Source organism: Taudactylus pleione, unplaced genomic scaffold, assembly GCF_031769625.1.
Source record: "Taudactylus pleione unplaced genomic scaffold, aTauple2 ptg000479l, whole genome shotgun sequence".
Classification (NCBI taxonomy): domain Eukaryota; kingdom Metazoa; phylum Chordata; class Amphibia; order Anura; family Myobatrachidae; genus Taudactylus; species Taudactylus pleione.
In genome coordinates this window covers 263,401-284,824 of record NW_028284881.1, presented here as the reverse complement: position 1 = coordinate 284,824, position 21,424 = coordinate 263,401, and the positions used below count along the sequence as shown (strand labels likewise).

The 21,424-nt window shown below is 43.4% G+C and overlaps 1 protein-coding gene across 1 annotated transcript in view; it reads left to right on the top strand.

The window, feature by feature from the left end:
- Positions 1 to 2,616: 2,616 nt before the first annotated feature.
- Positions 2,617 to 21,424, top strand: part of ABCB9 (ATP binding cassette subfamily B member 9) — a 55,308-nt gene continuing 36,500 nt past the window's right edge. The window contains exons 1-4 of the mRNA XM_088449048.1: positions 2,617 to 3,273; positions 16,682 to 16,796; positions 17,716 to 17,846; positions 20,744 to 20,949. Coding sequence (XP_088305174.1) covers positions 2,658 to 3,273; positions 16,682 to 16,796; positions 17,716 to 17,846; positions 20,744 to 20,949 — 1,068 coding nt within the window. The 5' untranslated portion in view covers positions 2,617 to 2,657. The remainder of the gene's footprint in view (positions 3,274 to 16,681; positions 16,797 to 17,715; positions 17,847 to 20,743; positions 20,950 to 21,424) is intronic.

Sequence of the window (21,424 nt, the reverse complement as noted above, 5' to 3'; positions counted from 1 at the left end):
TCCTGCACCAGTGAAACTAGTACCAGTGCATCTTAGTTCTGCCAGGCAAGTAGGTAGAAATGAGTCTACCTATTAATAATGGATGTCCCTGAACGTAATGTGATCATGGAAGAAAAGACAGTCTCATGGTTAATTATCAGCATGCATTAAACTTAGAAAGCAACTGTACTGGGAACCGTACAGTTGAAGATACTTATTTTTCTGACACATAGCTGAGCGAAAGGACCAGTAAAATACAAGTTGAACCAATGTGAAAAGTTTTGTGATAACCTTATTAGTACAATATATATATTATATATATATATATATATTTATTTATTTTTTAATTCCTTATTTAAAGCACTCATAAAAAATAAACAGACTGAGCATATAAACAGGTATGAGTGCAATTAGCCTCATCAATGAGGCACATTTTCAAATATATAAAAAAAATACAATATAGATCTATATGTGTAAACAAAATTAATAGATAATAGGGTATGGGGGGGAGAAGGGGGTGGAAATGTAAGGGAGGGAAACAGGACTATTATAGACATTAAAACATCTGAAAGATATTTAAAGAATATTGAAACAAAAACAAGGAGGAGTACCTATCAAAGGTGATAAGGCAAATAAACAAACACGAAAGGGTGGGGTGGAGAGTAAGGCCCTCCCGCCACACATGGGTTCAGTGGAGGAAATACAAGGATCAAGAGTGGTGGGTGCCCTCACAGGAGAGCCAAGGAGCCCACACTTGGGCAAATAGATGGCCCCTATCATGGAGATAGTAAGTAATATTCTCCATTGCCGCAATATGCCAAATTTGTGATTTCAAGGCAGAAAGGGATGGCGGGAGAGGGTTTTCCCATTGGCGGGCTATTAGTTGTTTGGCAGCTACTAGAATATGAGACAACAGTTTCTGGGAGCGCTTGGAAAGGTCGGGAAGAGGATAGCATAGTAGAAAAATCCATGGGTCCCATGGAATCGGAGTTTCAAAGAGCTGATTTATAAGGGTATGGACCGAGGTTCAGAAACTATTGAGGACCGGGCAAGTCCACCAGATATGGGTAAGAGTACCCTGGAGGCCACAATTTCTCCAGCAGAGGGGTGAGGTAGAAGGAAACATTTGTGAGAGTCGCACTGGGGTATAGTACCAGCGGTAGTATAATCTATATGATGTTTCCTTAAACTGTGTAGAAATCTAGGATCTGGCAATAGCCTGTCTCATGTCGTCCCAAGCTTCCCCTTCCGGTGGCGGGCCAAGGTCCGTCTCCCAAGAGGATTCGTGTGGGTTACGAGTTGAAAAAACAACATCAATAAGGATACTATAAATTTGGGAAATCATTCCTTTGGACATGGGGTGGAAACTACAGAGGCGTTCAAAGGGGGTGAGAGTGCGTAGGAGTGAATCTTGTGGCATAGATTGTAGAAAGTGCCGTATTTGACAATATTCAAAGGGGCGGAGGGGTTGGGTAGGAGCTTTCAACTGCAGTTCTGAGAGGGAAAGCCAATGCCCATCTGTGCTAAAATCCACAGGAAATTTGAGGGACAGATGTGTCCACCATGTCATGCGGGTCGTTTGTAGGCCTGGTGGAAAACAGGCATTGTTCCAAATGGGTGTGAGGGGAGACATAGGAGAAGTGATTGAGAATTTAACGGAGTATAGATTCCACAGATGTAGTAGGAATTGAAGAGTAGGTGGGAGACTGGAGGAGGAGGGGCGATCTGGGAAATTAATAAGATTGGCTTCAATGTCAAGCCAGGATGTTATTCCAGGGGAGAATAGGAGGAAGCAATTTGAGACAAGTGGGTAGCCAAGTATTATAGTTTAAAATCTGGAAGACCCCTACCACCTTTGGATATAGGCTTTTTAAGAATAGCAGAAGATAACCTGGGGGTTTTACCATTCCAGATAAAGCGGGTAATGCTCTTCTGGATTTTATGGAGGAGAGAGTAGGGAACAGCTATAGGGAGTGTTTGGAATAGATAGAGCCATTTAGGAAGTATATTCACTTGAACAGAGATTATTCTGCCCAGCCACGAAATGATAAGTTTCTTCCAAGAGGTCAGGTCTGCGTGTAGTTTAGCGAAAAGTTGTGGGAGGTTTTCCTGATACAGCAGGTTATAATGGGAAGTCAGGAAGATCCCAAGGTATTTAAGTTTTTTATGTTGCCATTTAAAATGATAGAAGGGCTTAAGGGATTCAGCGTCCCGATGGGGAAAGTACAATATATTTTTAAAGGATCCCTGTGTTAGTTGGTATTTGTATGTTACATCCCATGAATTATTAAAGTAAATAGTTATATTTAATACCTCTCTACTAAATCCCCTTCCCAATAGATAGTCTTTTGGGATTACTGCTCTTTAGGAACAACCAATCAGGAATTAACTTTGATCAGTCTAGTAAACAGGTTCTCAAACTCGGTCCTCAGGCATGTTTCCAGGTCTCCTCATAGAATCAATAGTGATATAGTTATCTCCACCTGTAGATCTTTTAATACATGTCAGTGAGTAATGATTCTGTCATGTAACTGCTACGTGTTACTGTTGTTAGTGTTTGTGAATAAAGATTGAATATTGAGTAAGTTGTTATTACATGAGATGTCTTGTTATATCACTTACAGGGAACTTGAAGAAGATGTGCCTTGTTTGGTGAAGAAGAACCAACACATTTAAAGATGAGTTCTTGCAATGTTATTATGCTTTGCACACTCACATTCACAGTCTCTGACCTCACTATATCCACACTATTGTACATCTACAGCTGTAAAAAAGCAAGTATCATTCAAGACATGGTGCAGTTTAGTATGTTTCACTCTATGGTGGATGTCTGGGGCACCTCTTTGCTGAGGACCTGCATATCTGTAGGAGCTGTGATAGGTGTTGCACGAAACAGAATGAATGGTCCTCAGAGGCTGCAGGCATCCATAACTCCTATGACTTTGGTGTGCTACCTTATTGGTTCTTACGCCATGATAAAGTTGTTGCTGTATTCTGAGGTGGAGAAGCCTGTAAAAGATCCTTGGTTCTGGAGTCTTCTAGTATGGACCTGGGTGTCATCAGCTGTCACACTCTTGACATGGAGACAACTGGGAACGTTACCTCCTTGCAGGGAAGAAGCAAGGTTTTATTCTGCACTGTTTGCTAATCAGGATGTGGCACATGAGGGCAGTCAGAAACAGGATGCGGAAAGTGAGATATCTGGGGCAACTGTAGGAAGACTGCTATCTTATTCTAAGCAGGATTCTGGTTATCTGCTCATCGCTATGACCTTCCTTCTTCTGTGCACACTAGGTAAGTTATGAGTAAGTGTTGTCTTCTCTTCTCAACAGTGCTCAAAGTGGGAATTTAGAAGTGGGGGTATGGAAATTGTAATAGAATGGCTGGGGGTCAGCAGTCGCCTCAGGCTCCCAGTAGTGTTTGGGATTTTGATAATATGAGATTAATCCCTGGCAGGTACCACTCAGTCACTTAAGAGTCTTCCTTACCTATATGTGGTTTCTCTGCATCGGGGAACCTCCCTGGGCAGATGGTGACTTCAGTCGGTATTTACTATTCACGTAGGAGATCACATGGTCCGGAAGGTTCTTATTTGCATAGAATACAACCATTGTCATCATCATATAGTAAAGGTTCAACTATATAATACATACAGTAGTTTTGGTGCTGGGCAAAATGTGAACTTCTGTGAATAAACAATTTAATATTATTAAACTGTATTTGCTAATGTGGTACAATTTGTATCAGTAATATTTCTTTAGAATTGGTGCCATAATGAAGATTACTGGCACAGAGCCTTTTCCTTGTAATCCTGCTAGTTGTACTTTAATCTCAAGCAACGTTCACCCAGTTCTCTTCAACCTCATCCACCATTGTGTCTCTCCAGCACCAACCCCCTTCTGTCTCTCCAATCCCCCCAGTGTAGCTCCAGCCATCCACCATCTCTTTCCAGCCCCCTTCTGTCTATCCAGTTGCAGCCCCACAGTATCTCTATAGCCCCAGTGTCTCTCCCGCTCCAGCCTCCTTCTGTCTCTCTAATCCCCCCAGTGTCTCTTCAGCTGCAGCACCCCAGTGTCTCCAGCTCCAGCATCTCTCCATCTGCAGATCCCCTAGGGTTCCTCCAGCTCCAGCCCCCTTCTCGCTTTCCAACAAAGCCCCCCAGTGTCACCTCAACTCCCTAGTGTCTCTCTAGCTCCCTTCTGCCTCTTCAGCAAAAGCCTCCTAATGTGTCGCTCCAGCCAGCCACCAGGGTCGCGCCAGTTCCCACATTCCTCTGGCCCCAAGACTCTTACCTTCTTCTGTGTCTTCTGACTGCTCTTCGGGCCGCGGCTCCACTTGTCAGTGACATGATGTCACACATCAATAGACAAAAAATAATCATTATTTGCCAGCGGTGCAGGAAGATACAGAGGCTGCCAGCTCCCTGTATCCAGTACATGCTTGTACCCTGCTGATCACTGCAGTGGTGCCTGGAAGCGGTGGTATGTCTAACTGCGGTATACCGTTCCACTTCAAGCACTGGGTCTGCGCGGATGACTGAAAATAAATATATATATATATATATACTTACATATATAAACTAGTTCTAATGGATATACACATAAAAGTGCACATATTTCTAAGCCTAATATTGTACCAAACCGTTTATGCAGTACTTAACTAAAATATGTCTCTTTCATTTCCTTAAAATTTGACATCTCTAATACAATGCAGATGGGGTAGGTGACTTTGGATTGGAGAGCAAGATGCCACTAAAGTTTGGTTGGATCACTGGATTGTTACTGTATACTGGCAGACTCAGGACCTGGATGCAGTTGCATTCGAAAATGCGATTTAGGACGCAGCGGGCTTGCGTAAATATGCTAATGACTTAGCTGATGTCTAAGTTCTGATGTCTAAGCCCACCTCTGACGTCTCTGTCGAGTGAGATGTTGAGTGACAGCACGCCCCCTTTGGTTGGCGGACTGGGGGGGTGGCTGCCCAGACGGAGGCGTTCCCATGAGAACGCCTACCGTTTGGGGGCGGCCCCACTGACATCACAAGTGATATCAGTGGGAGAGCTTTCGGCTCTGTTTGAGCCAAAAGCTCTCTGGGGCTTGCGGCCAGGAGACCCTACCACAACGGTCTCGTCGCAAGCCCGATGGTCGCGATGGTCTTGACCATCGCGACCATCATCCTGGTGGCAACCCACAGCAATGCGAGCGGCCAGGAGGCCGCTCCATAAAAAAAAAAAAAAGACACCCTGATTCAGAGCAAGCGCTCTTTCAGAGCATCCAGCCTGAATCAGGGCCTGTGTCCGCCGTTGCTAATCCACTGTTGTGCATGCGCAGTAGCAAAAAAATGTAAACGCTCCAATGGGCCCACAGATGCAGGCTCGCTGGTGGCTATGTAACAATAGCTAGCCAAACCGTTTTGTACACATGTAAACAATTGGGAAATTGTAGCATCTTAAACCTTTAGAACTCTTTTCTGCGTATTTATAAGAATAAGAGAAAGTTCTGACCACATGTGATAACTATATAACCACTATTGACTTGATGTTGAGTAGGATGTAAGCTTTGTGTAATTTGAACCCCAAAATTTGTGACTATAAAAAATAAAGTAGTGGTTTAATGTGGGCCAATTACAATAAGGGTGTGTTCATATAAAAGCGAGCAGATGCAGACCTGCACAGAGGGGGTCATTCAGACCCGCTCGCGAGCGCAGGACGCTCGCAAGTGGGTCGATGTTACCCCAATGCGCATGCGCACGACAGAGGGAGCTCCGTCGTACGCATGCGCGAAACCCAGCTAGCGACGGGGTAGCCGTCGCTCCGGGTCTCGCACCAAAGGGGGCGTGCTGTCGATGTTGATTGACAGCACGCCCCCTTTGGTGGGCGTGGCTGCCAGACGGAGGCGTTCCCATGGGAACGCCTACCGTCTGAAGCCGGCCCCACTGACATCAGTAGTGATGTCAGTGGGAGTGATTTTGGCTCTGATAGAGCCAAAATCACTCCAGGACTTGCAGCAGCGAGACCCTACCGCAGGGTCTCCGTTGCAAGCCCGATGGTCGCGATGGTCTTGACCATCGCGACCATCATCATGGACGCTCACTATAGCTGTGGGTGGTCACCCACAGCTATGCGAGCGTCCAAGAGGTCGCTCCATTTTCATGTAGGAGGGCCCTGATTCAGAGCGAGCGCTCTGGTCAGAGCGTCCGGTTCTGAATCAGGCCCAGAGAGCATGTACACCTGTCTGTAGTAGTATCAGTTGTGGCCTGTGAGCTGGTGCAAATACACATTACTGGTGATGTGCTGACCTTTGCCAGTACTAGCTACTTTCTTCTGAATGGCTAATTATAAATTCCCCTCTGAAGCTGATAGGTGCTTTCTGCACTGGTATATGGTTTTGTGAGTGTATTTTTACCTTTTTTTTTGCAATTTCTTTCATACACGAGTAGGAAAATGTGTTATTTTGTAAATCCAGGCAAATAGCAAATGCCGTTTTCGCTATCAAGACAAATGTTAAACTTTAATTTTATACCTGTATTTTTTTTTAGAGCTCAACATAAGTCACTATGCATTTGTGTATGCGTCCATAAGCATTTAATGTGCGGTTGATATGCGCTTGATGCGTTCACAGATCTTTTTCCATTCATTTCAATAGCTGATTCAATTAATTAAGATGTCCAGCATGTGCGCTGCATGTAGAAACCCCTTTGAAATCAGTGGGAAGGTTATCTATATATAATAATGTTTTTAAGCATGTGTCTACAGCCCTGCCCCCTCCCTTCCTCCCCTTATAGCAGAAACACAGCCAATGGGTGGGGGGAGGTGTCATTCAGAGGAAACCTGTCCTCTGGTTGGCTGACACAGCTGCCACACACACTCTCTGACACATGCAACATACACAGGGAGCAGACAACAACAACCTGGTACTTACAGACATTATTAACTCGACCACCCTTGCCCATGTCTGCTCTCATGCCCCCATGTCTGCCATCATGGCCGGAAAAATTGTTTTAATGCCCAGTGGCCGGCACAGTAGGTGGAATGGGCGGACATGGGTGGGTATAATAGCATAGGGATGGACATCGATGGTTAACAATCATTGATGCGTAACCACTGATGGTCGATGGTTTTGCCAAAAATGGCGGATATCCAATGGTTCTCCATTATCAATGGCACAGAGCAACACAATGTTTTTTTTGTTTATGTGCCAGAACACAAGTGTAGCCCTCACTCCCTGATTGCCCACTGCCCAGCAAGTATTAAAGCAGGGATGACCATCGGTGGATAAAATCATTGATAGTTGCCAGCCGATGGTTTAATGCCATCGAGGTCAACCACCACTAGTACCATCGATTGTTAACCCACCGATGGCTATCCCTATAACAGCAACTATAGAAACTGGGTCTGGAGCAAGCGGCAGAGCTGGTGGGCAGGACGGCGGGTGGGCTGTCTTCTTTGCAACCATGGTATTGTAGGTGCGTGCAACATTAACATGTAATTTAGGGTGAGGAGGCCTGAGATGAGTGACAGGGAAGAGGGGTGTGAGGGGGACAGAGATAAGATACATGGAAACAGGAATGGAGTTGAGGAGGACAGAGATGAGAGCCAGGGAGATGGAGTTGTGGAGGTAGAGAGGTGGTGGAGTAGAGTTGAAATGGAGAGGGGGTCAGATAAAAGACAGAGTGAGGGTGAAGGGGACACAGATGAGAGATAGGGTAGACGGGGAAGTGGACAGAAATGAGTGATATGAAGATGTGGGAGACAGATATGAGAGACAGGAAGATGGGGGCGGGGTGAGAGGGACAGAGATGAGAAACAGTGGAAAAGAAACTACAATGCCGGGCACAACAACTAGTGACCTGGCATATGACAGGTACAAAACACTAGTGGTAATAATTAAAAAGTCAGGCAGTATGTTTACCCTAACTTCCTCAATCTGCCTTCCCACTAAAACAGGAAGACCATGATTTTGGGGCTCTGAATTAAAACTAGAATACCAAAGTACTTAAAAAAGCAATAAATAATAATTTTAAATAATGTATATACTGTATAATAAATAACAAGACACCATAGTCCATGCAGCCAGAACAAGGGCAGTGCCAACCAGCCCCACAAAAGAACAGTAAAGAAGGAAAAAAATGAAGAACAGCACCTGGAAGAATATATATTGCTATATTTATAAAAAATGTATTAAATTGCACGCAGTGGCCACTTTTTAAGGTACATCTGCACATTAATGCAAATATCTAATCAATCACTCAATCATGTGGCAGCATAAAAGTTTTCAAGAGGTTCAGCTGTTCAAAGCAAACACCGGAATGGGGAAGAAATTGACTTTGACCATGGTATGCTTGTTGGTACCAGACCAGGTTGGTTTGAGTATCTCAGAAACTGCTGTTCTCTTGGGGCTTTCACACAGGACATTCTCAAGAGTTTACAGAGAAAGGTGCGCAAAACAGAAAACATCTAGTGATCGTCGGTTAATGAGAGAATACATAGGAGCGTGACTTTACTTTAGTGGCATGCAGAAGATCAAGTCGTAACTTCAAGTAAGTGGTTTACTTCAGACAACAACAGGTTCCACTCCTGTCGGATAAGAACAGGAAACAGGCTAAAGTGGGCACAGGCTCGCCAAAACTACACAGTTGGAGATTGGAAAAATATGTTGCTTGATCTGATGAATTTCAGTTTTTGCTGCAACATGCAAATGGTAGGGTCAGAATTTGCTGTAAACAACATGGATTGATCCTGCATTGTTCCAGTGGTTGAGCTTGTGGAGGTGGTGTAATGGCTTGAGGATTATTTTCTTGGCACATATTAGCTTTCTTAAATTATTAAAATGTCACAGCATACCCAAGTATTGTTGCTGACCATGTGCATCCCTTTATGTCCACAGTCTACCCATCTTCTAATCTAATGGATACTTCCAGCAGCATTTTATGTCATAGGCTCCATTTAAGAACGAACCATAACGACTTTTGCACTCGTTTCTGATGCTAAAAGGAGTTATAGCTTCAGATCAAGATTTAGCAGACACCTGTAAGTTTAGCTTACAGCAGTTTATGAAGAGATCCTTATGCCATCTAATTTCTCCAGGTTAAAGCACTATGTGCATGCCTAAATGGCTGTCCCACATGCACATTAGTCAGTAACCTGTTGCCAGCAGTGTTAGGCTGTTGGTAACTTAACAGAGGATGCCATGGAGGAGAAATAGAGTGCTGGAACTCGCTGGATAGGTAAGTCATGTTAAATACCGGGTGTTCTAGTGGAAAAGAGTGGTCCTCACCATTACTAGAAAGGTGTACCTGACAAAGTGGCTACTAAGTGTATATAATATGTATGAAAAGGATAAGATAAATAACTAAAAATCAACCTAAATAACATAATGGAGAATGTCAAAGTTCAGAAGCAGAGAATTGGCTGGAATATAGAACATCATTTAGTAGTAAATTATATATAAAACCAATATTTCTTTAAAAAAAAAAAAAATAATATATATATATATATATATATATATATGTGTGTGTTTAGAATACTGAAGGAATAACCGTAAGAGAGGAGTAGTGATTTGATATCTACAGATAACTAAACACACAGAGTAATATGTGCATTATGCACTAATACCCTTTAAAAGCTAATATGCACTAAAAATAAAATGCTCAGACTTGGAACCATATGGAACAAACAAAGGTGCCTTTGGTGAAAAGCCCATAAAAGATGTAAAACTCCAACTCACTAACTTTAGATAAAAAGCTTAGCCCCACATGGAAAGATTAAGGGCCTGATTCAGAGCCACTCGTAAGCGGCAGCTCGTTCGCTCCGAGCGATGTTTGCCCAACTGCGCATGCGTACGGATCGTTATACGCATGCGCGAACCAGTCAGTGCGGCCGAAATTCATGTGCTCGCAAAATAGCGAATGCCTGCTAATTTGAGTGACAGAATGAGGCGTATGTGGGTGGTAACAGGGGAAGGTGCTTGAAAACGTTTTAAGGGAGTGCATAATTAATCCAGCAGCGTCATTGACTACGTCACTGGCTTATTTTAACTCAAAACTGCTCGCAAAATAGTGGTTGAAAAAACCAACCACAAGAATAGCGAGCAGTTCGTACGCTGTACGATGTACTCGATTAATCTAATAAATAGCGGACATGACGTATGGTGCGAGCGGCCAGGGGGCGTATTTTTCAAATTTACGTTCGCATGTTTTGCTCGCTCGTTCAGACTTAGAGGCGTGGACAGACCGCAAAGTGCGAATGGTTCATTTGAATAGCCACCCCTTTTTAGAAAACGAACGACCGCAAATAGCGAGTGGCTCTGAATGAGGGCCTAAGATCCTGGTTCTTTCCTTGATCCCCATTCATCCCTACAAGAAAACCTCCCTGGGGCACTTACTCCTCCCCAACCTGCAGAGCGCAGCGGACAATGGGGCAGGGGGAACTGATGAATAGTCCTCCCTGCTGCAACTGATCAGACAAATCCGGACAGCACAGTCGCATGGGATGTGACCGTGTCAGCAATTGCCCAGCTGGCTGTAGTCACATACCATGCGACCATGCAAGTTAAGTGGTTAAAGCATGTCAATAATAAAAATTATTACAACAACAAATAAAAATGACATTGTCAAAATTACAAAATATAAGAATCAAAGTTTGAAAGTACAAATGTTACAAAGCAGAGGTTCAAAAAGCTAAAATGAAACATAACACTGAGTTATAACAGTAAAGTTTCACAGAGGGAGTACACACATTTCTAAAGCATAGAAATCCATTAGGTGCGACGGGACAAATAATGCACACTAACAAAAAAGTGTGGCGCGTCAGTCCCTAAGAGCAATTGGAGTCTCATACCAAGTAGTGGCATGAAAAGACCTCCAGATACACTGTCAGACTGGTGCTGAAAGGATAGGAATAAATCACTTCCATATTTCAAACAGTCTCTGGGGCTTATGTAATAGGGGGCCTGATTCAGACCCGCTTGCTAGGCTGCATTCGCACGTAGCCTGCCGATGTTTGCAATGTGCACATGCGTGTAAGACGCAGTGCGCAAACTAGTCCATGCGATCGGGAAGCGTTCGCACGCAGCGCATAGCTACCTCGCTAGAGTGAGTGACAGGACGAGCCATTTGTGGGCGGTGACGGGATGGTCAATGGAAACGGGGGTGTGGCGGTGCGAACGCAGGCATGTCTGAGCGTCTTAACGCCATTTCAGAGGCGTGCATAATTAAGACTCAGCGTCATAATACACATCACAAGGCTGAATTACTCACTGAAGCACTTGCAGTGCTTGCGGTAGGGTATGGTCAGCCACAAGTGCTGATTATGGATCCGATGTTATGATTGTTGCATACACTTCCTGGAGAATGACGTGTATCACTAAGGGAAAGTGGATGTCTTAAGACAGGCTGGTGGGCGTCTAAATAGCCTAGGTTACTTGGAAAGGGCAAATTAAATCGACAGATACTTGGTTAAGTTTATATTTGTGGTGTAGTATATGCTATCATTTTCTTGTCATAAGGAAGGTATTAGAGACAGTGACAGTGGGATAGCATGGTCATTTAAGTGAAATAACGCAAGTAGACTAATACCAGATAGGAAGTGGCGTTCCAAAGAGCATATTTTTAGGATTTTTTCCTGATCCAGATAAAGCTGCAAAATACAGTATTAATTTTGTTGATGTGTCTACGGGTTAGGAGGTTATGGAGGGACGGAAGTGTATAAAGTGTACAACTTTAAGTTAATTCTGCCCAAAAAGGAGAGAGGGAGACGTCCCTAGCTTTCATTTTCCGTATGTAGATTAGCAATGGCTCTACTAATATTGACTTTATAAAGGAGACTGAGGGGTCTATTTAATGAACAGTGTTAGGAGACAGAGTGAAAAGTGATAAGGTGCCAGCCAATCAGCCCCCACCTGTCATCTCACAAGTTTGAAAACTGACAGTTGGGAGCTGATTGGCTGGCACCTTATCACTTTTCACTCTGTCTCCTAACACTGCTTAGTAAGATTTTTTAAAACTTATATACCCAATTACGGAATGGATTTATGTGCCCACTTAGTAGACATATCTCTGGTCCAAGCTGGCATCAAATATCTCAACTTCAGATAAAGGGCCATATACTTATCAAAATTTACTGTGAACTGTGTACCCAGAGACCTTATCAAATTCCTTGGCAATAAGACATACAAATAAAAACGAGACATACAATAAAAGATTGTCTGCAAATGCTTTTTCCCAAGAACATATTGTAATGTCCTTGTCACGCTTGTGTTTGTTTGTGGAGCCGGATTGGAGTCTCTGGCTGGAAATGGTTCTGGAGCATGAAACTGAAAACTGTATAGCCTTGTATAGTTACGGCTGAACAGTACTGAGGAATTGGCTGAGACCCAGAACAGAGATGCGGAATCTAACACACCCGAGGTTTGCACCAGGAACACCCGCAAGGGATTTTGGGATTAGCTGCGCCCGACATGCAGGTCGCGGTCCTCTGCTTGGGTTTCCCTGTACTGGACACTGACGACTGAAGCTCCAGGAAGGAAGCGGACTGGATGACACTGGGATGAAACCGATGGTGCAGGATACCGGACTGGAACCGATGGTGCAGGATATTGGACTGGAACCCATGGTGCAGGATGTAGGACTGGAACCAATGGTGCGGGATCACCCGAATGGAACCGGATACTGGAGCCAGTGGTGCAGCGAGATGATAATCTGCACTGAAGATCAATCGCAGGTATAATCGCAGGAACTGAGAGGAAATCACACAGCTAGGCTGAGGACAACATTGCACTTGCAAGTGCTCAGAGAATACTTATATACCCCTGGCAGAGTAGGGATTGGCTGCAGACGTCATGTCTCCTGTTGGTGGATGAACAGTCACCTGATTCAGACTGTTATGGCTGCACCCAGCAGCCAGCACTGGAGGGAATACTGCACATGAAAGCCAGGGAGACTGCAGGAGGTGAGAAGAAGCTGCAGCTGGAGGGAGTTTGTCACAGTCGGATCATGGAGCGGGGAACCAGGTAAGTGACCTGGCGGCTGCAGCAGATAGTGCGGTTTGTGACAGCCCTGTAATAATGGCCAGGATTAAAAAAACCTGGAGCATGGGGTCCAATACCAAGTTAAAATTAGGGGGGGGGAAAGAGGACACTCAATGTCTACCCCAGCACTAAGTGATCAATAGAGAGATTTTTGGGGATGTGTAGATAAATCTTATAAAATCTGTAAAGTCCCTCCCAAAGCCTCTCAATCTGAGAACTTTGTGTAGATAGGACCAAGAGACCGTATCAAACCCTTTATTGGTGTCTAGACTAGCCAACATATTGCGTCAAGGAGGCTATAGCTGCATTCGCCATTCTTATCCCTTTGACAGAATGTCGCCACGACACAAAGATAAACTGATGCTCAGTCAAAAGGGTGGGGAGAAAAGATTGACGCCTATTAATCATAATCTTGCCCAAGAGCTGAAAATCTAAATTGAAAAGTGGGATAGGATGATACGAAGTCTCAGACTGAGGGTCTCTACCCGATTTCAATAGAAGTATGGTACAGGCAGAGTTATAGGAAGGGTAATCAGAACAGTTCCTATAAATGTGGAATATATTGTGCAAACTGGGGACAAGGTCTGGCTGGAGGCTTTTCTAAAACTGCAGTAAACCCATCTGGGCAGGGGATTTGTGTAAATGTGAAGAGTAAATGGCCTGCTGAGCATCCTCAACAGATTTAGATGTGCAGATTTATACAGCGTGGTGATTTAGATGTGCAGATTTATACAGCGTGGTGATTTAGATGTGCAGATTGATACAGCGTGGTGATTTAGATGTGCAGATTTATACAGCGTGGTGATTTAGATGTGCAGATTTATACAGCGTGGTGATTTAGATGTGCAGATTTATACAGCGTGGTGATTTAGATGTGCAGATTTATACAGCGTGGTGATTTAGATGTGCAGATTTATACAGCGTGGTGATTTAGATGTGCAGATTTATACAGCGTGGTGATTTAGATGTGCAGATTGATACAGCGTGGTGATTTGGTGATGCAGGCTGGTACAGAGCGGGAATATGGAGGTGCAGGCTGGTACAGAGTTTGAATATGGAGGTGCAGGCTGGTACAGAGTGGGAATGTGGAGGTGCAGGCTAGTACAGAGTGGGAATATGGAGGTGCAGGCTGGTACAGAGTGATAATTTGGAGGTGCAGGCTGGAACAGAGTGATGATTTGGAGGTGCAGGCTGGTACAATGCAGTGATTTGGAGATGCAGACTGGTACAGAGTGGGGATTTGGAGGTGCAGGCTGGTACAGAGTGGGGATCTGGAGGTGCAGACTAGTACAGAGTAGGAAATTGGAGGTGCTGGCTGGAACAGAGTGATGATTTGGAGGTGCAGGCTGGTACAGAGTGATGATTTGGGGGTGCAGGCTGGTACAGAGTGATGATTTGGGGGTGCAGGCTGGTACAGAGTGATTATTTGGAGGTGCAGGCTGGTCCAGAATGATGATTTGGAGGTGCAGGCTGGCACAGAGTGGAGATTTGGAGGTGCAGGCTGGTACAGAGTGGGGATTTGGAGGTGCAGGCTGGTACAGAGAGATGATTTGGAGGTGCAGGCTGGTACAATGCAGTGATTTGGAGATGCAGACTGATAGAGTGGGGATTTGGAGGTGCAGGCTGGTACAGAGTAGGGATTTGGAGGTGCAGGCTAGTACAGAGTAGGAAATTGGAGATGCAGACTGGTACAGAGTGATGATTTGGTGGTGCAGGCTGCTACAATGCAGTGATTTGGAGATGCAGACTGGTACAGAGTGGGGATTTGGAGGTGCAGGCTGGTACAATGCAGTGATTTGGAGATGCAGACTGGTACAGAGTGATGATTTGGTGGTGCAGGCTGGTACAATGCAGTGATTTGGAGATGCAGACTGGTACAGAGTGGGGATTTGGAGGTGCAGGCTGGTACACAGTGGGGATTTGGAGGTGCAGGCTGGTACAGAGTAGGAAATTGGAGGTGCAGACTGGTACAGAGTGGGGATTGGGTGTCATAAAACTATGTATTAAATGTATTATGTATTAAAACTATGTATTAATGTTATCTAGGCCAATGTTATTCAGATAATTCTAATGCTCCCCAACAAACACATTTACCTAATCATGAAGACCGAAGAAGCTGGTGAAGGAAATGAATGAATCTCTCACACCTTAAACACTTTTAAGAACGGTTTACTAATAGATCATTACTATGTAAAGCATTGTCACAAAGCAGTGGTGACCAGGTCTCTCCACAGCTGTGCTCTGTCTCACTTGTCCTGCAGGTTTAGGATTTCCAGATTTGCCTGAGAGATCTGTTCACCATACAAGCTGCAGTATGTGTCTGTGTTGCTGGATTCCCTTCCAGGCTGATTATGTACCTGAGAGTCTTGCTGTCTGTGAGGTCTGCAGATTCTTGATTACAGCAGAGTTTGCAGTCCAGCTGGTAGTGCTGGACCTGGACTATTGAGTTCATGTGGAAGTATTGTTTTCAATCCTTAGTGCTTGCCATTCTCTCTGCATATCCACAGTGTGCTCCACGCCAGAGTTCCCTTCAGAATCAGAGATGGGCGCAGCCATGAGAGTCAGGATCAGGAGATTAGCTAAAAGCCAACCAGAAGCCAGTCTGCAATCACATGATACTCTCAGCCAATCCCTGGACAGCCTGGGGTATATAGGGAGCTTCCTGAACACTCCAAAGCTGCCAATGCTTTGTTATATGGATGACCATCGGTGGGGTGTCCACACAAACCATCTATGGTGAACCATTGATGGTTTGCATCCTATCAATGGTCACCACTGCTATGGGCATGGTGGGCCGCCGGCCAATCAAAAATGGAGGAGGGGTTTCGAGGCCAATGAGACGAGGCTAAGCTAAATCCTGCCACTAAAAAAAAAATACATTGGCTCCTACTCATCCATCGAAGGCAGAGAACCATTGGTTCTCTACTATTGATGGCAAAACTAGTTAACATTGGCCAGCAATCATTCATGTTTTGAAAACATTGATGGTCGATGGCCATCCCTACTTTGTTGTTAAATCCTGCTGCAAGTTGTTAGAGTATTATCTCCAGTTCCTCCAGCATTGTGACTTCCAGTGCAGTTTCCATCACCAGCGCTCCAGGCTCCAACTGTTCCAGTTCAAACCCGGTGCCCAGTATTCCGGTTCAATCCCGGTGTCCAGTACCAGACTTTACCATGCCACTCTACTCTTCTCGATTGCATAAGGAAAAGTTATATCAGAACCCCAGCTTCTGCCCAGACCTCCAGACAGAAACCTCAGTCTGGGTCCACAGCCAAACACATCCGTGACAAGCATACTCAAATGTGCAAGTGAAAATCTAAGGGGTGCTGCTCTTCATGGCCCAGCTGCAGTAGCTGTTCACATTTCTCAGGACATTCAGTCCTCACTTAATATTAACTGTATGATTAAGGTGTGTGTATATATATATATATATATATATATATATATATATATAAATATATACACAATATTTGTAAATATATTTAATAACTTAATGCCAATCTATTGCCAGAATATTCTGTTATGATAATATATTTGAATGAAGTGCTAAGAGATTATTGTGCACTTTGATTTTGAATGATAAACAGGGTTAAGGCAGCCAGGACTACTACATAAAGCCTCTTGTTTGTGAAGGGGCTAGTTATCAGTTTACAAATGCAGTTTTCCTTTATCACAGGAGAAATATTCAGTCCATATTACACAGGACTGGTCATAGATGATATTGTCGTCCAAAGAAGTTTGAAGCAGTTTTCCAATGCGGTTGTAATACTAGCAGTCCTGGCTGTGGGGAGGTAATATCCTAGTTCACTACTCATTTTCTGGCGTGATATGGTCCTAAGCAAATTATGGTAACCGCAGCACCACACCAAGTGAAATACAACAACACACATTAATGTTCAACCTGTAGAAAGAAAAAATAATATTTGCATTGTAAATTTAGCTTTGAAGTCCAGCAATACACTCTTTATAAGGAGGGTTTGTGTTCTCTATATCTAGTATCATAAGAGTGATATCATTATATATGTGATATATCATTATATATACATTATATGCAAACTCCTGTAAATCATATTTCTATAACTATTGAGCTCTGATGTCAGAAAGAAAAGCTAATTACCCCAACTGAAATAATAAATTGGTTGGAAGACCCATATCTAATATAGTAATATAAATTATATCCTTGGTGACTTCCTATGTCCTAATTAGTTACAGTTGTCAGTACATTATTAATATTTAGTTTAATATATGAGCATAAACCTTACTGCACACCGAGCCACATTAGTCTGCAATCTGCATTTAATATCATGAGTGGCAGTTGCCATATTGCTTACTTTCCTTAATAACTTTTCAGTACACAAATAGTTTGCAATAGTAATTAATTACAGGGATCCTTAGTTTACTGAGAACTGCCATGACATAGGTGTAGCCATATACAGGAATTCTGGTGCCTGTATGTTCTGTAACACTTCAGTAACATGCGGCTCTTGTTGAACTTCCAACAAGTCATTCCAGGTAGAAGCTAGTATAACATGCTGAGACTGGTACACAATATTACATTGATTGAATCTGTTGTACTGTGTATTGTGCAACCTGTCATTTGTTTACTGTAATATTCCGGCAAAACCGTTGTTTCAAATAACATTATTAATATTTAAAATAAAAAAAATATCAGTATTAACTAATAACACAAGAAGTTACGTTGTTTTTCAGCTCATTTTCTGCCGGGCTACGGGGTGGAATTTTTACCTTCACATTCGCAAGGCTGAATATCCGAATACGCAACCTGCTCTTCCGCTCCCTAATAGCACAGGAGATTGGTTTCTTTGATGAGAATCATACAGGTTAGTATCTCCTTCTGCCAACAATGGGAGAATAACATTACAGACATCGGGGTAAATGTAATAGGCTGCAGACTTCAAGCATCGGTGAGTCCCGTGCGAGACTGCCCGATGTTTTAAAGTAGCAGTCATTTAAAAGGCAAAACCAGGTTGATTTACCCCATCGTCTGTGAAAAGTCACAGTTTCCCACGCATATTATTTCCCAGCAAGTGGCCCTGATCAGTGGCTTTAGTAAAAGCTGGTGAATGCATTTTATTGCCTACAATCTTTGTTAAAGAAAACAATTGTAGTCTTGTTGGAGACAAACTTTTCACACCCAAGAACAAAGTTCCCTCCTACACAGAAAATGGGCAACATTCTTCTACACAACAGATGGTGCCATTTTGCTTCACAATAAATGGCCTCCATTCTCCTACACAAGAGCCGCCATTTTGCTACACAACAAATGGCTGCCATTCTCCTGTATTGTAAATGGCCACTATCCTCCTACACAACAAATAGCCCCCATTCTCCTACACAGCTAATTTCCCCTTTATTCTACATAACAAGTGGCCACCATTCTACTACACAATTAATGTTAATTCAGCTACACAACAAGTGACCGCCATTTTCCAAAACAAGTGACTGCCATTCTCCAAAGCAGCAAGTGACCGCCATTCTCCAACCCAACAAGTGACCGCCATTCTCCAACGCAACAAGTGACTACCAGTCTCCAACACAACAAGTGACCGCCATTCTTCAACGCAACAAGTGACTGCCATTCTCCAAAGCAACAAGTGACCCCCATTCTCCAATGCGACCGATTATTAGTGATCGATCACGTAAAAACACTGTAAAATTATGTGGCCGATATCCATTCGGATTAAGTAGAATTATTTTAAATGATCAAATTATGTATATAAGAGCTATTTAACCCTTATTTAGCATGATTTTATTAACAAATCTGCATATTTGTTAAAATTATACTGAATCGTGTGTAATAATTAGCTAATAAAAAAACCTGACAATTTTGAGAAAAATTATTAGCTAGTAACAACTAGTTAGAGTAAATGGTTAAAACAGACGTTCACATCCACATAGCTCTGCATATCTCTCATTTCCATTGGCATAGCCTCTCTGAACATTACCTAAATGAGAACACCCTGTTATAGCCCAGTTACACCCATTCATTCGCAGTTGGAGAGAAAAATTCACACAAGATACATCCCTCAAATTTACTTCAAATGTTCATTAGTGGTCTATGGGACAGCATTATTTCTTTTACCATGTAACTATAGCAATCATCCACTAGGGTGTAGCAGAGAACTATAATATATGATAAAAACAAACTAGTGCTCTTTCTCTTTTTATATTTATGCTATGCTGCTTCTATTAAATAAATTGTATTACATGCAAATTTAAAACTCGTTCACCATTTATAACTTTATTGACAGTGACAGTGATCATGCTACAGGTAGTGCACAAAAGATGGAAACACAAATATGACGGCAGTTAATGGTTTGTCAGACAGTACGGCCTGTGTACACTGTGGCCTTGGGTTGATTAATGTCTAGAATTGTGAAGGAAGTATACAACACCATACTTCTAAAGAAAGTCACTTAACTGACACCTGATTGGTACTTATCAGTCCCCGAAGATCCTCTCCCTATGAGGTAATGTTTGCCGTTAACCTTGCCTTTTACCCTGGTCTTCTGAGGGAATGACTACACTGAAACCATGCCAGGAAAATGCACCACACATCATTAGGCAACCACCAGAACTCTTCAATGTAAGAAACATGCATCAAACTCTGTAGAGTTGTCTGTGGGACCCCACACATGCACTAGTCTGTGTTTAGAAAAATGTATTGTAAAGGATGATTTATCTGATCTTATGACCTTCTTGCAGTGCTTAGTAGTCAAGCTTCCAACTACTGCAAATGATGATTTTCCTTTAGACTTCCATGTATACCTTAGACACCGTTGCTCGTGAAACATTGGAAAGTTAACTGTCTTGGGCACTGAAGCTCCTAACAAGCTCAACAAGTTGCAGTTATGATAACCCTAATTATAGACGGAATGCAGTTAAGATGCTGGCAGTCGGTATGCCGGCGGTCGAAATCCCGTTGCCGGAATCCCGACATCACTTGAGATGCTGACGCCGGAAACCCTGACAGCTGACATCCCGAATGTAAGTATAGCGGGGCAGATTAGGTTTAGGCCGCAGGGAGAGGGAGGCTTAGGTTTAGGCACCACCAGGGGGTTAGGGTTAAGCTGCGGTGTGGGGGAGGATAAGGGATAGGCACCACCAGGGGGTTAGGGTTAAGCTGCGGTGTGGGGGAGGATTAGGGATAGGCACCACCAGCAGGGGGGGGGGGAGGGGGGAGACTAGGGTTAGACACCAAGGGGGGAGGTTTAGGTTTAGGCCCCAAGGGGGGAGGGTTAGATGTATGCACTAACAGGAAAAGCTAGGGTTAGGCTGCTGTGGGGGGTAGGATGCAGGAAGGGAGGGTTAGGGGGTGATGGGAGGGATTAGGATACTTACTGAGCCGCAGTTGGGATTCTGAGCATCGGATGCCGCTGCCGGACTTCAGACCGCAGGCATCCCGACTGACGGTCTCCCGTATGTATTCCTTATAAATGAAGAGGGTGGTCTGGCAGTTTTCTACATTACCCTGACTACTGTATGCTAGGATGTTGTTTGCCTAATTAAGGTATGACCTACACCTATCTGGAATTCCTTGCTTTCAATATGCCTGATATCCCTCATTTAAACAGATATTTCCAAATTTTTTGGCATTTTCCTGTAGTTTTATTGTAGCTTTCTGGAGGAAAGTTGTATGGGTTAGCTGTCCCTGTTTTTAATATGCTGTGTAAGAACTGGTAGTCTTTAATAATACATGTATCGTCATTACTTCCAGGTGACATAATATCTCGTTTAACATCTGACACGACCATTGTAAGTGACGTGGTTTCTGAAAATGTTAACGTCTTCCTGCGCAGCGTTCTTAAAGCTACAGGAGTGATTGCCTTCATGTTCAGCCTGTCCTGGCAGCTCTCCCTGCTGACCTTCTTGGGATTCCCCATCATCATGTTGGTTTCCAGGGTTTATGGCAAATATTACAAGGTGTGTAGACCCCCTTCTCCTCTGCTGAGTTTGGCAGATCATCTTTTCCACTGTCATTTTCTAAATGATTGAGTGCCTGTTATTACGGATAGTTATGAGTCCCAGATCTGTAGTTAGCAGTGTGTACTTTAAACAAACTCTCTAATGTTGATAGCTATTAATACATAAACTTTTTATGATTGCTTGAATATAGTACAAAATATCAGATGAGCTCATAGTGATATTGAAATTTCCATCTCCTGTCTATTGAAGTTGGAGTTACGGAGTGTTCTAGAACTAATTGCGCTGTCTATATAAATTAGGGTGGGGGATGCAGCAGGTCACTCACCATTTTGCCCCTACATTTCCTAATATACAATGTAAAAAAAAGAATTTTAACATCTTCTTCACCTTATTAAAATAGAATGGATATTTAATGCTGGCTGTCGGGATGCCTCCTGTCAGAATACCGACAGCAGCATCCCGATGGTTGGTA